General features: G+C 43.8%; 1 protein-coding gene across 1 annotated transcript in view; it reads right to left on the bottom strand.

The window, feature by feature from the left end:
• Nucleotides 1-21,123, bottom strand: part of POLR3H (RNA polymerase III subunit H) — a 103,798-nt gene that overhangs the window by 51,595 nt on the left and 31,080 nt on the right. Inside the window, exon 4 of the mRNA XM_086963501.1 lies at nucleotides 20,851-20,947. Coding sequence (XP_086819627.1) covers nucleotides 20,851-20,947 — 97 coding nt within the window. The remainder of the gene's footprint in view (nucleotides 1-20,850; nucleotides 20,948-21,123) is intronic.

Below are 21,123 nucleotides of genomic sequence, written 5' to 3'. Positions count from 1 at the left end.
CCTTCATTCAATATGTCTCTTCAAGCACCTTTCATGCAGCCTGTAGAATTTCTGAATCACAAATAAACATCTGTGTTGCACCGAGGTTCCATCCTTCAATATACTCGGACATCTCCAATGGCACCCACTTCTGAATGTTCAACATGTTCAAAATTGCTCTTAAAACAACCTTTTACAAAACGGCAAGAATGACTATCGACATTATGTCTTCCTGTATAAAATACATTCATGTGTTTATTGTTTTATCATTGTTCAGGTACCATATATCATACCTGTCACTTTCTCTCGATGTTACCCGCAACAGACGATATCAATGTACGTAAACACTGTTATCTTGTTGCTACAAGCAGTATTTTGTTTCTATATGTTCCTGTTAATAAATGAAAATTATCTCCATAGGAGTGTGTGGGAAGACCTATATGCACATAGATTTTTTGGAGGTGGCCTGGGCTGAGGCGTATCGAAACTGGAGGAGGCCCCCTGCAAAGTACACAGAGGGGGCCCCCTCCTCACCACCTGCCACCTTTGCTGAGGGGGCCCCCTGGAGCTCTGCACCCCTGAACTGGGGAAACTTATATTACGCCACTGTTGAAGAAAAATAATCACTGAAGTTTTGCCTAATATACATACAAACGTTACAGACAAGCATTAAAATAGGTCTCCCCTTTAATTAAGTTAAAGTCATTTGCTTTGCTATACAATACTATTAGCAAAGCAAATGGATTTAACTTAATCAAAGGCGAGACTTAGTGCAGTTAAATATCAGAAGTCACACCCATTTGAGCAACAAGAAACTCTAAGATCTTGACACTGCTGCAAAGGAGCTCAAATGGAAACGCACTTGGTAGTGCCCTGATAATCTCATTGTACTGTAAAACAATTGTGTAATTATGATATTAAACAAACACGTCTTTCGGAGACCGTACGTTATTAGCGTTTTGCGTAGATGCAGACACACACACAATTACATTAAAAAAAATACAAACTGCAACAGATTGGCACTGACATTGTAAAATAAGCAATGTACTATTAAAGGCCATAGGTCCATACAGTCAAGACTGAGTTCCACACCTTCCCAACTGGACACAACTATTAACGTCAAACAGCACATTGACAGACATCACAGACTCACTCTTTCAGATCCAGCATTAGCATAGGTGGTTCTCAGTGCAACATTTTTTTTGGCTCCCCAAGGGCCTCCTTTTTAATGGATTCCCTTACCACCACCCTCCATGAGTACCCCTCATTTCTTCAAGGGGCCTTTCTCACATGCAGTTACATTGTTTTATAGCACTGCTCATACCAGTGCAGAGAGTTAGAGCACTTCACAACACACCCACATTATACAGAGATAATGAATTGTTTGTGTGTAATTAGGTCTAGCAAATGTTATATAAAACAATGAGGATTACAAGGTGTAGGCATGAGCATAACGTGCCATCTAAACCAGTAGGCAGTATATTTTAAGAGTGTCTGGTCTGGAGAAAGACAAACTCAGGATTAAAAATGCACCACATTGGTTTGAGTTGGCTTTACTAATAAGATTGTATTTCTAGCCAAAGTAACCCCTTTTAGCAAAATTAGGATAATGAAAGACTGGTGGTAAAACATTCAGGTATAACCTGTAAAGCTACTCAGTCTTGCCCCTTTCAAATTATTTCAGGAATGCTTCTGTGTGCTGCTACAGCCACCAAAATAAAAGTGTGATGCCTGCGAAGCTTTAAAAAGGGCTTTTCTGTACCCCCTTAGGCTTCCTGTTCACACCCGTCAGACGCACATAAGCAAAGAAGAGATCCTTGTTCAGTGTGTTACGGACACAAGGAATTTTAAACTCAATAGAACATAATGCATTTTCAGGATCATCGACATAATATCGAGGAGCAAAATATCGACCTGCCAAAATATCGTGGAGAAAATATAGAATGCCAGAATATCGATTTTCTATCTTCAAACAGGTAAGTACAAAAATATCGACTCCAAAATAGCGTTGTAAAAAAAATAGACAGTCAAAATATCGATTTTTTTTAATGTCTTAAAAGTCATTTAAAATTAATATAATAAATATAATTTAAACATACCTAAAAAACTTAAAATTATTAAATAATTAATGTAATATATATATATATATATATATATATATATATATATATATATATATATATATATATATATATATATATATATATATATATGAGAGAGCCCAAACCTTTGAGGCGGGTAATCTCAGGAACCACAGCACCAATCACAACACCCAATACAGCGTTGGAAAGGGCAGTTGCAGCAGAAGGACATAGGCTATGCCAAATGGAGCAGCAGGATGTAAAATCCTTAGCTGGAATGTCGCAGGTATTAGATCTAAAATGAGCGACACTGATTGGGTTAGCTTTATTTCAGAACATAATGTTATTGCTCTACAGGAAACCTGGGACACTTCATCCCGCTTTTGGTTGGATGGTTTCGTAGGTTTCGCTGTAGCTGCAAGTCCAAGTCATGCAGGTAGAGCTAGGGGGGGCCTTTTGACTCTTTTTTCACTTGATCTTAAAGGGTCGCTGAAACAGATTAAATATGACTCCCCGAATTGTCTGATTGTAGAAAGGGAAATTAGTCCTTCCAAGAGCACCCTGTTTATCAATTTTTATAACTCCGGTAATAAGGATTGTGGTGGCGACAATATTGGCGCACTGGATTCGTTTTTAAACCTAGTCAGTCATAATACCCATACTAACTATGAATATGTGTTAATGGGTGATTTAATATTCATCCCTGTGATTATGGTTGTGGCCCAATTGATTGTATGGAGACTACGGGACAGGAGGAGCCTCACTTTGAGCACACTAAAGCAGGTGAAGAACTGGAAGAATTTTTGGCCAATTTCAACTTCTTTGAATTAGGGATTAGGAAGGGGGAGTCCAGAACACCTACCTTCAAGGGGACAATGCCTGGAACAATTATTGATTACATTTTTGTGACTCCAGCCATTCTTAACCGAACTATTTCTTATTGCACAGTTCCTTCCCCCCTTAGTGACCATAATCCCGTCCTCTTGGTGGTGGCATGGAGGGATTCTATAGGCCCTAAGCCGGGACAGGTCATTCCTGGACCTGCCCTACGCTCAATAGACCAGGGTAGACGGCTGAAGTGGGCAAATGTGGTCCCTAGTGATTTTTATGCTGACATTGGTCCGAAAATAAATGACCAGATCATGATTTGCCACAATCCATCCTCGCAAGGACATGACATCGTGGATGCCTTTCAAACGATCTGTAGTAAAGTTTTGTCTAAACTCATGGTCAAACTGAGGAAGGGAGAAAATAAACACTGCCGATGGTTTGATGCTCCTTGTTCAAAAGCCCACAAATCCCTAAAACTGGCTCTAAACCCCTTCGATGCTGGTGACAAAGCCAGCTCGTCATGGGCGTTACCTGCGCTGCGCGCTTGACGAGCTGGCTTTGTCACGTAACGCAGGTTTATTGAAATTTCAGCGCGCAGTGGGAAAACCCGCTAGCGCGCATGCGTTTAAAGCAAACCCTAGGGACAGGGCAGTGGTTGCAATTCTAAGAAAAGATTTCAAAAGAGCCATTAAGAACAGACAGGATAAAATCAAACACGAGGCTTGGGAGAATCTAATCTCTATCGATATCTTGCGGGACAGCAGGCAATTCTGGTCCGTAATCAACCAGCCTTATTTCTCTGACTCACCTAACTTAGATACGGACTGTGTCATCCCGGATGATAAGTGGTTGGCACATTTTAGTTCAGTTTATGGAGATAATGGTACCATCACCCAACCACTTAGCACGACCTTCCCTGAGGGTACTCCCATGCACTTCAACAGGGCCGCGGTTGAGAAAGCAATCCGTGCCACTACCAGGAATAAAGCCCCTGCCCGGATGGGGTACCGGCTGACTTTTATATACACTCACCAGAACTACGGGCCGGTATTCTAGCAAATGTATTTACAGCTGCAAACAGAACTCCCCCCCCAACCACATGGGCGACTTCCACAATAGTCCCTATATTTAAAAAGGGGCAAAGGGACGACCCGGGGTGCTACCGGCCTATATCCCTTTTGGACTCTGCAATAAAAATCTTGGGTAGAGTCCTTTTGGCTAGGCTAAGGGATAGTCTGGAAGGCTGTGGTGGTTTGGCCGACATCCAGTACGGTTTCAGAGAGAAAAGAGGCACGATTGAGCAGTGCTCTAACTTACACCTGTTGATCTCAAAGTACACGGTGGCCAAGGAGGGGTCACTGTACCTAGCGTTCATGGACCTCTCCTCGGCCTTCGATTTGGTCAATAGGTCTAAGCTCTGGGACACCCTCTTGAGGATAGGGATTGACGAGGCTCTGGTCAGGTTCATGGCCTCACTCCACCAAGAGCTCTTTGCCGTGGTGAGGGTCACAAAAGAAGGTAGATGTACGTCCCGTCTTAACTCGAAGCGGGGTGTCAGGCAGGGTTGCATACTAGCACCCCTGCTATTCACAATTTACATCAATGGCCTAGGTAACCACTTAGAGGAGGCTGCGAGAGACGTTCCGCGTGTAGGAGAAGTTAAGATCCCTGCTCTCCTATACGCGGACGATGCAGTGCTTATAGCTCGTACTGGCGTCTGTCTTCAACAGCTTTTGGATGCATTCAGTACCTTCGTGGACCACCTAGACTTGAAGGTTAATTCAAATAAATCACACACTATGGTTGTTGGCCCGCAAAAGAAAAGAGCCATGTTCAAGTTCAGGAATTTGTATAGCACACTACTCACCCAGAGGGTCTCAAGGCGCTAGAGGGAGGGTGGGAGCATTACTTATCAAATAGCCAGGTTTTAAGCTGCTTTCTGAATAGAGGTGGTTCTGTATAAGGCGGAGGTGAGTGGGGAGAGAATTCCAGGTTTTGGCCGCTAAGTAATAGAAGGATCTTCCTCCCATGGTGGATCTATGGATGCGCGGAATTGCGACGAGGTCTTGATTGGATGATCGTAGTTGGCGGGTGGGTGTGTAGAAGGACAGTCTTGTGTTGATGCACTCGGGTCCTAGGTCGTAGAGGGCCTTGTGTGTGTGGGTGAGGAGACGGAACGTTATTCTCTTGTTGACGGGGAGCCAGTGGAGGTCTTTCAGGTGACCGGAGATGTGAGCTTGACGGGGAATGTCCAGTATGAGTCTGGCTGAGGCGTTTTGGATGCGTTGGAGTTTTTTCTGTAGTTTGGCTGTGGTTCCGGCGTAAAGGGTATTTCCATAGTCCAGTCGGCTAGTGCCCAGTGTGTGGGTGACTGTCTTTCTTGTTTCGGTGGGGATCCAATGGAAGATTTTTTTGAGCAAGCGTAGAATGTTGAAGCATGAAGATGAGACGGCATTGACTGGTCATCGATAGGGAGGAGTCTAGGATGAAGCCCAAGTTCCGTGCGTGGTCTGTAGGTATGGGTGCTGTACTCAGGGCCGGTGGCCACCATGAGTCGTCCCAGGAAGAGGGGGATGAACCTAAAATGAGGACTTCCGTTTTGTCCGAGTTTAGTTTTAAATGGCTGTTCTTCATCCACTCGGCTACTTCTTTCATTCCTTCGTGTAGATTGGTTTTGGCGGTGTTTGGGTCTTTGGTGAGGGAGAGGATCAACTGGGTGTCGTCTGCGTAGGAGATGATGTTGAGGTTGTGTTGTCGCGCGATGGATGCAAGGGGACTCATGTAAACGTTGAAGAGGGTGGGACTGAGAGATGATCCTTGTGGTACGCCGCAGATGACTTCGGTGGCCTCTGATTTGAATGGGGGGAGGAGGACTCTCTGGGTTCTTCCGGCGAGGAATGAGATGATCCAGTCCAGAGCTTTTTCTTGTATTCCAACGTTGCTGAGGCGTTGTAGAAGGGTGCTATGACAGACTGTTTCGAAGGCAGCGGAGAGGTCAAGTAGGATGAGGGCAACTGTTTCTCCGTTGTCCAGTAACGTTTGAATGTCGTCTGTAGCTGCGATGAGGGCGGTTTCGGTGCTGTGTTTGGCTCGGAATCCGGACTGTGACTGTGCACATACCATCTGTCACAGTTTTGGCCCTTTTACAGAAGAGGAGGTAGAAAAAGTCATGCTTGAGGTCAAGTCTGGTTCACCACTTGACCCATGCCCACATCACATTTTCTCCCAGCTAACCCCTGTAATATGTCCAGTAGTCACTAGAGCACTTAATCTCTCCCTTAGTTCTGCCGAATTCCCAAAATCATGGAAACAGGCCCTAGTTACCCCTTTAGTAAAGAAGGCTGTAGCAGACGTAAACAATCCGGCCAATTACAGACCAATATCCCAGTTACCTTATTTATCAAAGGTCCTGGAGAAGTTGGTCAACAGACGACTTTCCACATTTTTGGAAGTCACCGGTTTGCTGGACGCTTCACAGACAGGGTTCCGGACAAACAATAGCACCGAAACTACACTCTTAGCGGTGACAGACTGTATTAGAACCAAGGTGGATCAAGGTAGAACAGTCGCTCTGATACTCCTTGATTTATCAGCGGCTTTTGATACCGTACCCCACAATCAATTATTGAACACCCTGGCAGAGAAAGGAATTCAAGACAAAGCATTAGGATGGTTACAATCGTTCCTAGCGGATCGAACCCAAATCAGTTCGCCTGGGCGACTACACATCCCCTCCGCGACCTATAAAATACGGAGTTCCCCAGGGGGCGTCGTTGAGCCCAACCCTGTTCAACGTGTTCGTCTCCTCATTGGCAACCATCGGCAAAAAGTGGGGTGTCGAAATGTGCTCCTATGCGGATGACACCCAGCTGATGGTCACCATTGATGAAAATGATGACTCTAAAACTAGATTGACGAACTGCTTGACCGAGCTGGCAATTTGGATGCAGGACCACTGTCTCAGACTAAATGCTGACAAATCAGAAATTCTATTGTTCGGCAGAGGCACACAGGCCTGGGACAACAGCTGGTGGCCGAGCGACTTGGGCTTGCCTCCCAATCCTACTGCAAAAGCCAATAATCTAGGAATAACACTGGATAGGGACTTATCCATGAAATCCCATGTTTCCATAGTTTGCGGCAGAGGCTTCGGCCTTCTGAAGATGCTTAGACGAGTCTTCCCTTGGGTTCCGACAGATTGCAGGAAAACACTAGTCCAATCACTATTGATGAGTAGGTTGGACTACGGTAATTCACTGTTTGTGGGAATGGCAGATTACCTCTTCTCCAAATTACAGATGGTTCAGAATGCCGCTGCCAAAGCCATCTGTAATAAAAGAAAATACGACTCAGCCAAAAACTGCATGCGTGAGCTTCATTGGCTTCCAATGCGACAACGAGACATTTTTAAACTGATGTGTATTTCACACAAAGTACTCCACGATACAGGCCCCATCATCCTACATGACATGATCAGATTTCATAAACCCTCTAGAAACCTACGATCTATGACGTCAGGAAGAGCATCCATCACCCGAGCTCGGAGTGTCAGGATGGGAGAACGGGCCTTCTCTCACATTGCCGCAACAAAGTGGAATGAGTTACCCCCCAAACTCAGAACAACTGACTGCTTTCTCTCATTTAGGAAACAACTAAAAACATTCCTCTTCCCCAGGTCAGATCAATAATTCTCAACTAGTGCTGCCGTCAAATCACCTGCAACTTTTCCTCAGCGCCGTGATGTCCTTTCAGGATGAATGTTAGCGCTTTACAAATAAAATAAATACAAATACAAATAAATACAATGGGTCGAGGGAGTTGTTGGATTCAAGGAAGGTGGCGAGTTGACTATTGACAGCTTTTTCGATGACTTTGGCCGGGAAGGGAAGGAGTGAGATGGGGCGGTAGTTCTTAAGTTCAGAGCGGTCTGCTGTGGGTTTCTTCAGAAGGGCGCTGAGTTCGGCATGTTTCCAGCTTTCCGGGAAGGTAGCAGTGTTGAAGGAACAGTTGATGACATCGCGGATGGGGTGCGAGGATGGAGTCAGCTTTGTTGAAGATGTGGTGGGGACATGGGTCTGTTGGTGAGCCTGAGTGGATGGAGTTCATCAGGCGGATGGTGTCTTCAGTGGTGATTGGGTTCCAGGTGCAAATGGTAAAAACATTTAGATGTAAAGGAGAAGTAGTCTCTAGAGTACCCGTTTTTCCCTACCTTGGTGTGCTCTTTGACAATAAGGGTACCTGGGGACCCCAGGTAAGGGCCAAAAGCCTAGCGGTGACAAGGACATCAACGGCCCTCTTGGGTTTTGCCAAAAGGTTGGACCACAGACCGATGGAAGCCATCTTAAAGGTGTATAACAGCAAATGCTTCTCTGTGGCACTATATGGCGCGCCTTTATGGGGTTACGTACGTTTGGAAAACATCCAGAAGGCAGAAAATAGATTCTTACGCTCTCTTTTGTGCCTTCCCCAATCGACACCGACTTTTTCCATTCACGTGGAGGTAGGAATGGACTATGTCCATGATAGGTTAAAACTGGCGCCCCTAATATACTGGCTCAAGACATGGTTAAACACAGAATTAACCCTTAGCCATCTGATTATGAAAGATGTCATGTGTTTGGAGCATAGTAGTGCAATCCCATGGTTGGCCTATTTTAAAAAAACCTTTATGGACCTGGGACGGCCAGATCTATTTACTGACCCTTCTGGCATAACAAACCAAGACGTAGATACCATAAAAAAACAATTTATGCTAAGGGCAAAAATGAGCAGAGAAGAAACTGAATTGTCAAAGCCTACAGTTAGACGTCATTATCTGTTAGTTAATTCACCTGCACTTGAACCTTACTTATGTTTTGTCACCAATTCATTTCACAGGTTTCTTTTAACGAAATTCAGGTTTAATCTTATTCACTTTTATTTGGGAAGTTTTAATACTTGGACAAAACCCGAGTTAGCACCACCCTGTACTTGTGATAATTTTTCTGCACAAGATACCAGCACTTTATTATGTTTTGCAATCTCTTTTCTGAACAGAGAAAAAAACATTTGTTACCTGTTTTAAGAGAAGCTGGCTTCTCCCAGGTGAGACCAGCCATGTTTTATCTACAATCATTGAAAAATATCCGCATTACATTTTGCATGGCAAATTTTTTAGTGGCGGCAGCTAGATCAAGAACACGCAAGAATTTAGTAAACTTCCCTGTATAAATTGCTTTTATAGATCTTTTAAATTTTGTTTTTACTTTAACACCCTGTCACATGTATTCTATTGAAATGAAATTGTTTAATTGTATTTTACTTGTATATAATATGTTTTTATGCTCTTTGTATGATTTTTAACTAAATCGAATAAAGATAATTTGACTGACTGACTATGCAGACGCCCACCATATACATTTAAAAGGTAAAAGAACCGTGCCATCAAAATAGTCCCTTGTGGGCGTGTGTGCGTGGTGCTGTGGGTGTGTGCTGGGGCCGTGACAAACGCTGGGGGCGTGTTGTACGTTCCGCCCTTCATGCCATGTCTCATATCGTGTGCTAATCCCACCCTGCTTCCTTTAAATGCCCCTGCACCCCATAATCATAACCCACCCTTACTCCTTAAAATACCCCAACACCCTTAAACACTAACCCATCTTAACCCTATAAATATACCCTGTACCCCAAAACCCAAACCTATCCCTAAACCCTAAAAATACCCCTATACCCCAAAACCCAAACCTAGCCCTGAACCCTATAAATACCCCTGTACCTCAAAACCCAAACCTACCCCTGAACCCTTAAAATACCCCTATACCCCAAAACCTACCCCTGAACCCTAAAAATACCCCTATACCCCAAAACCCAAACCTAGCCCTGAACCCTAAAAATACCCCTGTACCCTAAAACCCATACCTATCCCTAAACCCTAAAACTACCCCTGTACCCCATAACCCAAAACTATATCTGAACCATTAAAATACCCAAACACCCCAAAACATATACCTCAGTACCCAAAAACATATACCCCTATACCCATACTTACCTTATCCAAACATTAAAAAATAACATGCTTTAACCATTCATGCATTTACAACGAATTTCGTTGTAAATTATTGCGTGGTGAAAGCATATTAAAATGTAATGCCAAGCGTTATAATGGCATTGCGGAGTCACGTTTCTTTCGTAATGAAAGTATGCAGAGTGAAGGTATGCGGAAAGAAAGTTGCGGAATAATGGGTCTTTACCCTCCCCTGGTAAATTCATTGGTGGCACGGCGGCCCACATCTCCAGCAACTAACTCATATTTTTTCACCACCCATTTGAAAAATGCACAGGTCTCTCTCATTGATGGCCAGCACCGACATACACTTTTAGACACACCTCCCGCCACAAGTTCTAGAATTGCGAACTTTAGAGATGGGGAGCTACGTTCGAATCTCGGCATCAGCTCAACATCCTGTGATTCCAGGCAAATCGCTTTGTCTCCCCGTGCCTACCACAAATGAATGTGTTCTTCTGTAATGTAAATTGTGCTCATGCCATGTTGTCGAGTTCGCGCTATATAATATTGCAAAGAAAAATAAAGTAGGGAAACTCGAGTTCACACACTACTGAATGCGCACTCTTAAGTGCATCAGCAGTGCACTGTGAATCGGAGCGTTTCACAGGCCTGTCACAGATAAGAAATGCTATCTAAACGAAATCCTACAAAACAATATACTACTGGCCGGCAGCAATTCATACCCGAACAACGTCTGGACGGGCTGCTAGTATAAATATATACATATTATTAACAAAACATATACAATATTTTCAACGTAGGATAGCGAGAGGGTTAAATTTACTATTACCACTCCAGTGAGTGCAACAGTAGAGAAAACATTGGATAGCGTAGGGGTAAAAATTACTATTCCCACTCCAGAGAGTGCAACAGTAAGGAAAGCATTGGATAGCGTAGAGGTAAAAATTACTATTCCCACTCGAGTGAGTGCAACAGTAGGGAAAGCGTTGGATAGCGTAGGGGTAAAAATTACTATTCCCACTCCAGTGAGTACAACAGTGGGGAAGGCATTGGATAGCGTAGGGGTAAAAATTACTATTCCCACTCCAGTGAGTGCAACAGTAGGGAAAGCGTTGGATAGCGGGAGATTAAAAATTACTATTCCCACTCCAGTGAGTGCAACAGTAGGGAAAGCATTGGATAGCGTAGGGGTAAAAATTACTATTCCCACTCCAGAGAGTGCAACAGTAGGGAAAGCGTTGGATAGCGTAGGCATACAATTTACTATTCCCACTCCAGTGAGTGCAACACTAGGGAAAGCATTGGATAGCGGGAGGGTAAAAATTACTATTCCAACTCCAGAGAGTGCAACAGTAGGGAAAGCATTGGATAGCGTAGAGGTAATAATTACTATTCCAACTCCAGAGAGTGCAACAGTAGGGAAAGCGTTGGATAGCGTAGGGGTAATAATTACTATTCCCACTCCAGAGAGTGCAACAGTAGGGAAAGCGTTGGATAGCGTAGGGGTAAAAATTACTATTCCCACTCCAGTGAGTGCAACAGTATGGAAAGCGTTGGATAGCGGGAGGATAAAAATTACTATTCCCACTCCAGTGAGTGCAACAGTAGGGAAAGCATTGGATAGCGTAGACCGTAGAGGTAAAAATTACTATTCCCACTCCAGAGAGTGCAACAGTAGGGAACGCATTGGATAGCGTAGGGGTAAAAATTACTATTTCCACTCCAGTGAGTGCAACAGTAGGGAAAGTAAATACTTCGTATATGAATTAAATTAAATATTAATACCAATTACAAATAATATAAAATAATTAACAATTTTATATAATATATTAATCAATTAAAAATACAAATGAAATTTAATTATTAAAAAAATTAAATAATACAAATTATTTACCAATTAACACTAAATTATTTAACAATTAATACAAAATTAAATATAACAAAAATAAGCAATAAATACATTTAAAAATTAAATTTATAATTCAATTACTTCCCACACTATTCCCCTACAAACGCACAACCCACTACTGAAAAGAAATTAATACAATTAACATAATTATCAATTAATCAATTAAAACTATTGTCCAATTATATTTTAATGAATTACCAACTAATAATTAACAATTAATTCAAAATAAATAGCAATAAATAAACATATTCAATTAATTATATTTAAATTACTACCCACCCTATTCCCCTATAAACCCACAACCCGCTACAGAATTATACTACGCAAAAATTTAATACAATTAAATTAATTAATTAAAATGCATTATAAAATAAATATACACTTTTCACACATATAGTAACATGAAAAACACTCAAAAAAATTCATATTAACTTACTCACCTCAAATTCGATATTTTTGTTGTCTATATTCTGTCCATTCGATATTTTGTCCATTCTATATTTTCGATTAGATATTAATGCAATTCTATTCAATATTTTGCTATTCTATTCGATATTTTTGTAGTCTATATTCTGTCCTTTCGATATTGTGTCCATTCTATATTTTTAACTCGATATTTTGGGCAGTCGATATTTTTTATTCGATATTATGACTGTATACCGCATTTTCAGATTGGTTTTAGTATGCTGATGAAATGCTGTAGGAAGGATAGCACATTTTGTTAAAAAGGTATGTGCACTGTTTGTAGAATAAGTAAATGCACTGGTTTTGCTCACGATAATACATTAAAGTGCAATCTTTAAAATCAGTAATGTGTCTTAGTAATGTGAATACCCAAGCACGACGCAGCTCCAGCAATACAGTGGGAGGTCTATCCTCATTGTGCTGCGTCACTCCTTATGCCTGGCCTGCTTGAAGTAGGCGTAAGAATTTGATCAGTGGCGACCTAGAAGTGGTGCAGTGAAATCTTGTAATTTCACTGCGTCACTTCTACAAGGTTTTTTTGCTTTGAACGCCCACCCTGCATACATTATACCTGACGGAGGTATAATGAGACGCAGAGCTTTACAAAGTGACACATCTCTCTAGATGCGTCACGTTGCAAATGACCCGCATTTTTACGCTACTGCGTATGACGCAAGGGGCTTGTAAATCTGCCCCCCTGTGTCTCACTCGGGGAGGGACAGTCATCAGAATGATGGAGAATGAGAGCCCCCCATGCCCGAGGCCTAGACGCACCTTGAGGAAAGGCCGAGAGCGGCTGCAAATCCGATGACCTTTTCATCCTTCAGAATCCTTGTAAGGAACTGCAACCAATCCAGAGTCTATCAATAGGAAGTGGTTGAATATAAATTATTTTTTATTTCCTAACTACAATTACGGTTTTCAAACGCTTTGAATTGTGAAAGCTATAATAGAACATGTACTTGTAAAGTGCACATTCACCCGTGGACACCTGGGCACCAAATAACAGATGTTTATTTATACCCATCCCAGTTAGGGGATAAACATCTGCGTGTCCCCACTAGGATTAAGACGTGTGCCCTTGAGGCTAAACCGTTGCACCGTGAGTCAACTGGCTACCTGATCTTGGTGGTATAAAGCACTTTGCCCAAGATCAGACAGTGACAGCCTCCAGTAGCCATGACTTCACTACAGCTGTATGCTGGCGTCGAGCCTGTCATATGGGTCTCTCCAATTTCAACAGAATGGACGTGGCCTCCCGCATTTCCCCCTAGTAATCGCTCACGATCACACGGTATAGTCAAGTGTGGGACTCTGTTTTAGAAAATATCATCTCCTGCCCTTTAGCAGACAGAGGGTGGCCAGGTTATTCTTCGCGGGTCCCAGCCTCTAGCCTTTGGGCCCAGTGGCAGTCAGTCTCTCCCCACTGATCCCCGAGCTGAGCTGTCAGAAAGCGTCCCTCCACCCCGGGCACGGAGCTGAGCGCATTCTTCCTCCTTGGGGGGTGAGGCCGGCGGGGTTCCTGCGGGTGCTCGACGCAGCTGGAATGAGGAAAAGGCGGCGGGCAGAGGCACCTGCTGTGACCCTGTGTGCAGGCATTCCTCCCTGGGAGGACGCAGGCACCCACCGGGCCTCGGGGCTAACAGGTTATACGAGCGAGTGCACCATTTCCTGGGTTAGGGAGAGTGGAAAGTGAAGGAGAACCTCGGGAAATATTGGTATTTTGAGTGGCCGTAAGTTCAGCAAAACCGGCCCTTGAGACTTGTGCTTTGTGAACTACAGCTTCAGTCTCAGAGCGTAAGTGTAGGACTGCAAGTCATAGAATTCATTGAAGAGGCCCATTGCCGGGTGTTACTGGCCAGTATTCCCTACAGGACGAGTCCCACAACGCATTGAGCTGGATGAGTTATGATACCCTGCAAGAGGCGCCATGAGGCCCGTCATTCTGTCCACCTGGCCTGTTTCTCATATCACTGCTGCTCTGAGTAACCTTGCTCGCCTCATCTACCTCGGATAAATAAAGAATGACATCTAAAATTATGTTTACATCCCCGTTTGTATTCAGATTTTCTACATTTCCTTAATTTAGCGGCGAAAAAACGGATTTAAAAATCTCGACAAGTGACGTATTGACGGTGGATGGGGCTTGTAAATAAGCCCCCCCCTTCCCCCAGTGCCTTGTGAGGCCTCAGAAATCAGTATTGGATCTTTTTGGTGCTGCGCGTGTTCAAGTGAACCCGTGTGCGCCCGCTGTACTGGCGCCTACTGTTTATTTATTTGATCTATTAAATCGCATTGGAGTGAGGATTAGTTTAAGAAGGAGAAAGTAAACCAGTAAAAACAAAAATTGCCTTTGTATATATTCGGGTGCGTCTGTCTTTAAAAGGAAAGGTCTGCATATATAAGTGAGAACTCCGCAGCCTGCTCGCTGTACCCCTTTAGTCCTCATGGTGCGTTCCTCTGCGTGGGAATGACCTGACCCTTTAGTGAGCTCTGCATACCTCACCTCACACGGAGGCGTGTGTGTGCGAGTTGCTGACACTCTTCTGTTTTCTGTTTTCAGACTAGATATACATAGGCACTTTTAAAGCATCCTGGCTGCTGCTCAGCGCGAGCCAGCATCGCTTTGCATGTACGGATTTGTGTGTGACGTGTTCTTTTCTCTTTTTGAGCCGTCCCACTTGGACGGGCTCGGCTGCAGGCGTAAAAGGTTTATGATCTTCTTTATGGGGCCATCTCTTTCACCCCATAAAGAACATAAGAAACCTTTTACGCCAGCAGTAAGTCAGGCGAGCCACCCCAAGTAGGATGGCTCAAAGAGAGAAAAGAATACGTCATTAGAAGCTTTTTCCAATGGCTGGCCACCGTTTCGCCTAAACGGTGATGCCGGCCAATGGAAAAGAGGGGCGGGGCTTAAAGACTGCTAGTGAAATCTACCCAAAAACATAAGATCTTGCAAGCGAGACTGCGCATGCGCAGCCTATGGTAGCCGAGACCTAAAAAAGAAATAGGGGCATGCACAGTTTACACGATTGGGTATTTTCAGCACAATGAAAAATTAACATTGCCATATTAACAGAACCCTGCTCTTCCAGAGGAAACATGGGATTGAAGACATTTGGGTCTTGCGTTTGCCGGCTTTCATAGTTCCCACCCAGGGTGAAAGGGAGAATGGCTGTTGAAAAAGCCATTTGTCAAGGTTTTCTTGTGTTACACCCCATCCGGAGACACCGGACCCTCCAATAAGTAAGCACCAATAAATCAAATACCCTGGCAGGGCCGCAGGCTGACAATTGCAAAATTTTGCAAAAGTAAGTATTTTATGATGGGTGTAAGGCTCATGGTGGCTAGAGTTGCACAAACGGCATGCAAGCGAACCCAGGGCCCTGAATAAAAGCAGCCCCCACTGCAGAGAATTGAAGAGAGAACATAACTGAACTCAACCAGAGGTTGAAGTTGGGGAAAAAAATGTAGGGGAACTGTGGGCGGAGAATCAGAGGGCGGGAATAACCAGAGGATTGGGTCAGAGCGCAGAGTTAAAAGTGTAGTCAGAAAGAGCAATACATCTTAACTTCTAGTATTGTTTGGCATTTCACTGACCAGTTACAGCTTATTACATTTAATTCAACCAATTGATGAACATGGTTATTAAAGGTTTAATATGAGCTATTGACATTAAAATACATTCACAAAGAGGGATATATTTCCAATCACAGAATGTCCCACATATGCTCAAAAGTGAAATCACAAGCTATCTGTCTTCAAGCCATGCAGTATCTGTCATCAAAACTTCTCTTGCCCTTTTCCACAAGAGCAGTTTAAATTCCGGACCACGGTGTTCACGGTTCGATTCCCAATGCTGGCGGCAGGTTAGCTCCACACCATGTGACTCTGGGCAATAGCTTGCTTAATCTTTCCGACGGCCCCCAGCGCCAGGACACCTCTCCAGAGGTAGTTGTGCGCTTTACAAATGCTGGTATTTCATTTCATGAATAGCGAAATATCCTAGTTTGCAAATGTATTTCACATAATTATGGCTCTGCCATATTTTTCCCATAATACATCATCTGCTGCATAATTTGACAATTTTAACAAATAAATTGTTTGTAGCTTAAACGGATCAAAAGTTACTAAAAAATGTGACCGGTGTTGAAGCGAAGTGGAGGGCCCTTTGCAAAGGTTGACTGGTCATCTTTCTCACTGCTTCTTTGTACGTTACAGTGGTACTAATGAGACAAAATCTTTGCAAAGACTGTTAGTATGTGTAAAAAGTCAAAATAATAAAGTATCAAAAAATATACCGCATTACGCTGCAGTCATTTTTTTGTTGCATAATTTAGTCAACACTGCGGCACAATTCTGTCCTCCAGTGCTATATATATTTCCAGTGGCCCCAAAGCAGGCAGCACATGTTAAAAGTGCTTCTGCATGAAGCAGAGGGGGAGTGAAGTTTGCGAACTTAGTTTTATGTACGTACAAGTCCTGCATTGCCGATCCCTGCTGAGTTTCAGCTACTACTGTTGTAAAAGGCCAATGGAGGTACGAATGGGTGATGCAGGCTGGTTTTAGTGGTCCTGTGACCTCAAGGACAGAGTCACTGTTGCTCTAGGGTGTGCTGCTTCATATCCCTGCCCACAAGACTGAAGGTGAAGTTCAGTATGGATTGTGGTGGCCGGGTCTTCATGGTTAACGCACACTTCTTAGCACTAGGGCCAACCTGCTGGTACCATGACACCACGGCCTCTAAGGTCTTGCGGAGCCTTCTAAGGACTAGCATGGGAAAGTGCTCCCTCAGAAGAGTGGTCTGGTGAACTGGTCATGAAGGCTGAACCTGGTTCCCCAGTTCCAAATTTGGCAGCTCTGGCCATAGTGGATAGAGTGTGGTCTCTTGAACACAAAGGACGCGCACTTTCAACTTCAACCTTATTGGTTTTTTCAAATTCAGCTGTTTTATCAACCTATTCAAAAGAAGAAGTTTTCACTAAGTTTTTGTGAACATGGCAATTATTTTAATTCATAAAGCATGTCTTTAGAAATTGTCATCATTTCCAATAGAAAGTTCATTTGAAATCAATAGAATTTCTCTGGCCATAGTGCCACATCTTCTCCCCCACGGAACACCATACTCCGCCACTGAGAGAAACTCGCACTGCCTTCAGCTACAATCAAATTGTGCCATGCTATAAACACCTGTATGTGACTCAATTCAAATAATGCTCAACACAAGAGTAATATACTGCCTGAAAAAATAAGTAACGATATCCTGGAAAAAGCAAACACTCATAGGGGGATGTAAGCTTTAATAAAGCAAGTGAAATGTAAGCAGGAATAGCATGGTTACCTTAACGTTTATACAATCATTATTCAGAAATCAATTTGTGTTTTTGCTAGAAAAGTTAAGGACGTGATTACAGGGCCCAGAAGGGACCTGTTTCAATGTCAATTGCTTATATCTCTACAAAACATAAGCAGTATGGTTTATAAAGACCACAACCCTGGACGCAGATAAACTAAAGAAAGGAAAACAGGTAATAATGATCACATTAAACTTTCCCACTCAACACATTAAGTAGGTATTGCAGGACCTTCAGGAATGCTGCACTTCCCCAACTAAGGAAAACAAAGCTGTTCAAAGAAAGACGAGAAAACGAAAGTAGCGCTTCACTGATAAACACTGTAAAGTGGCGCAAAAGTGTGCGAGTGTGAATAAAACCACATCTGGCCACTTTGCGACCATTATGTCTTGCTTTATTTAGGTTTTTCTTTTTTGTATTTTGAACCTTTTTTTCCCCCCGTTCTGAGGCTGCACTTTGGAATTGAAAAATGTCAGAAAAAGACGACATTTCCAGCAAGTGTTTTTCTTTTTTGGATCTATTTATTTCACAGGGGAAGAAACATAGGAAGGGAGAGAAAAGAGAGGGTAAAAGCCGTTTGTTGAATTAATGATTTTCAGCAAGTAAGGAGGAGCGAGACAGAGACAGAAAGAGAGGGAATAAGAAGAAGGGGAAGAAAGGGAGGGGAGCAGCTGACAGCAGCAGAGCAAGAGAAGTGGACACTGCCATTGTCTTCTTTGGACAAGAAGGACAGAAAAAATAACCAGTTTTCCTTCTCTGCCCGCCCGAGGGACTGTGCGCTGGGCAGCCCCTGGCGCTTGCCCCCTCCCGCACTGCGGGGACCTTTGTTGCGCCCATGCTTCTGGTGAGGACTGCCTTGGTTTGCACTGGCTCTTGGGACCCTCAGCTAGTATTCCGTTCTGCATAAGGCTCAGCACAGCAACACCTACTGTCCAAACTGGTAAGCCTCTCAAAGCTTGTACTTTATATGACTTCACTCCAGCTGCATATCATACTCACCTGTTGTCCTCTGTCTTTCCTACAGCTGGTTCTAGGAGTATCCATCTCTCCAACACTGATGTAGTTTCTCAGTAAATCCATTCAGATGAGGAAGCTCAGCGACTGTGTTGTGAGAGACAGACTGCCAAGACCAACATTCCCAGGGCCCCAGGAGGCGGTCCCTGGCTATCATGTTCACCTGTGTACCTTTAGTGCAATAGCCCTGTCAGCAACGAGCGAGAATGGAAAAAGGAAAGCTGGTTCTGCAAAAGGTGTTCCTTCAAATGCCCTCCAAGCAACACGGTCTATCACATCATACCTTACCACAGAAATGGGGGCAATTAAAAAAAATAGCTCTGGTTGAAAAACACACAGACCAAGTACATGAGTGGTAAATAAAGATGACAAAATTAAAACCATGGGGCTGCTCCTAAAAAAAGTTAACAGGGTTTTGACAGACTTAAAGGCAAATATTGTGCAGAACAAACCCCTTGCAGTAGCACTAATCTGCACCTGTGAATTATTAATCTGGGCACAGAGACTGTAAATCCCCCCTGACTAACTGGAAAAGAAAGGAGCGTGATGTACATTTGCCTTTGCCTCCGTCTTGCACCCCGTTTGTGGTCATTTTAACGAACGTCCAAAGTTGTACATTGGCTCATGCAAAACTCAGGGTGGTGAGAAGACATACATGATGACATTGACCTCTTTCAGTAGAGATCTCTGGCCTCGAGGCAGTTGGCTTCAACCCCTTTGCTGCTGGGCCAGGGAGCTCAGGTCACCTGCAACCACCACTCGCTGCATCGCACACCATTTAATTTAGGAGGCAGGACTGTTATGAGGTAACTGGTGCAACCAACAACTGTGTCTCTTGCTGGCGTGGGCTGCACCATTTACCTCATGTGTAGTGCACTGCTGCCTGTGTGGGCTACAATTACTGCGCCGATGGGGCCCCTACCATTACTTTGAGGCTGGAACACGGGGGCTGCGGGCCTATATTACGTTTTACGCCCTGCCCCATTAGGCATGTGATGTCCAGTATGCTGCCCAGCACAGAGCCCACCCCACCCTCTGTGACTCACCTGAGGCCTTGCCTGCAGCTTCAGTGGAAGGCACGGGCATCAGAAGACCAGGCAAAGCTAGTCAGGGGCTAGCAAGAATTAAGTCATGGATGCAGTCACCGCACCCTCTCAGCCGTCTTGGATTGATTGATGCCCCACCGTCCGTGCGCGCACTTTTAATTGTGCAAAGCGCATGACAATGACCAGCCCCACCCTAAGGGTGAAGTGTGTGGAGGGCGGAGGCACCTGCGTGCCATGCACCATGTAATTAACGAAAAAGGCGCGGCGAGGTGTAATGATGGCAAGCGTAGCGGAAGTTACGTAACCTAAACCTATCAATATCAGGGGCACAGTGATGTGTGCTTGTTTGCTTGGCGAAGGGGGCCCCTGGACCGCACCCCCCCCCCCCCGCAACACGGGGGCTGCGTGGCCTGTGTTACACCCCTGGGCCTTGGGGAGGTTTTCACACTTGTCTACGATCCATCTCCTTTGGATCAGTGGTAACATAGAAAGGCAAGGAACTTCTAAAGTGACTTGGTTCAACAGTACACCCATGGAGGGTTTAGGATCAACAAGATCATGAAAAAGTCAAGCACTTTGACCAGATCCCATGGCTCAGATGTTTGTTTAAAGGAGTCGGTTGGGAGCTCACTTACCAGTTTTTTTGTAACTCTAGCAGGAGTACACATACTGTCAGTAAAAGTGCTGAACTGCAAGTAATGTAACTAGTTAGAGAATAGTTTATGTAAAGGCAGTGAAATCTTGCAATTCAAACAAGTTCTTTTGGCTTGAAACTGCTTTGGAGTAGAGAGGCAGTCAGGTTTTTTTTACCTTGGGGAATCGGATATAGAAGAAGCTGCTATTTCTTCGCACATCAACCAAGTTATGTGTTGGTGATTTGGAGGGTCTACTCACAGACATCTAGAACTGGTTCTAGTTCAGCGTGGCCAAGTACACATTTGGTAAGAGACTTTTAGGAACAAAGATAGGAGAAAAAGAGAAGGGGCAAAAAAAAAGGTGCTTATAGAGTTTAAGAGAGACAGAAGCAAAAGAATTGAAGAGAACAGGAAAAAAGAGATATCACACAGAGAGTACCTGAGATCAAATCACAGGCGAGAGAATGTAACAGAGTATTTGAAATGTGGCCAGGATTGCGTACAGAATGAATTGGAGGGAGAAAGGTTACCTTTGGTGTGTGAGGCTCCATCCCCAGGAAAGATGTAGGAGTCCTCCAATTGGGTGATGTCATATAAGCAGATACAGAGCCCTACATTGTACACCACCTGTGAAGGTAAAGAGGGAAATCTCAATGACTGAAGGTGCTACTCCACGCAAACTCTGTTGATCCTCAGTTTAAATTAGAAGTACTTATATCCAATCATTTGATGCCAGTGAAACACTCCAGTGCAGAATATAAGAATATTTGCACTACCTAGATCAACATCTGCATATGTTGGTA

Source organism: Lissotriton vulgaris, chromosome 1_1 (assembly GCF_964263255.1).
Source record: "Lissotriton vulgaris chromosome 1_1, aLisVul1.2, whole genome shotgun sequence".
NCBI lineage: Eukaryota > Metazoa > Chordata > Amphibia > Caudata > Salamandridae > Lissotriton > Lissotriton vulgaris.
Note: the sequence above shows the minus strand (reverse complement) of the source record. Positions and strands in the feature narration are given on the sequence as shown.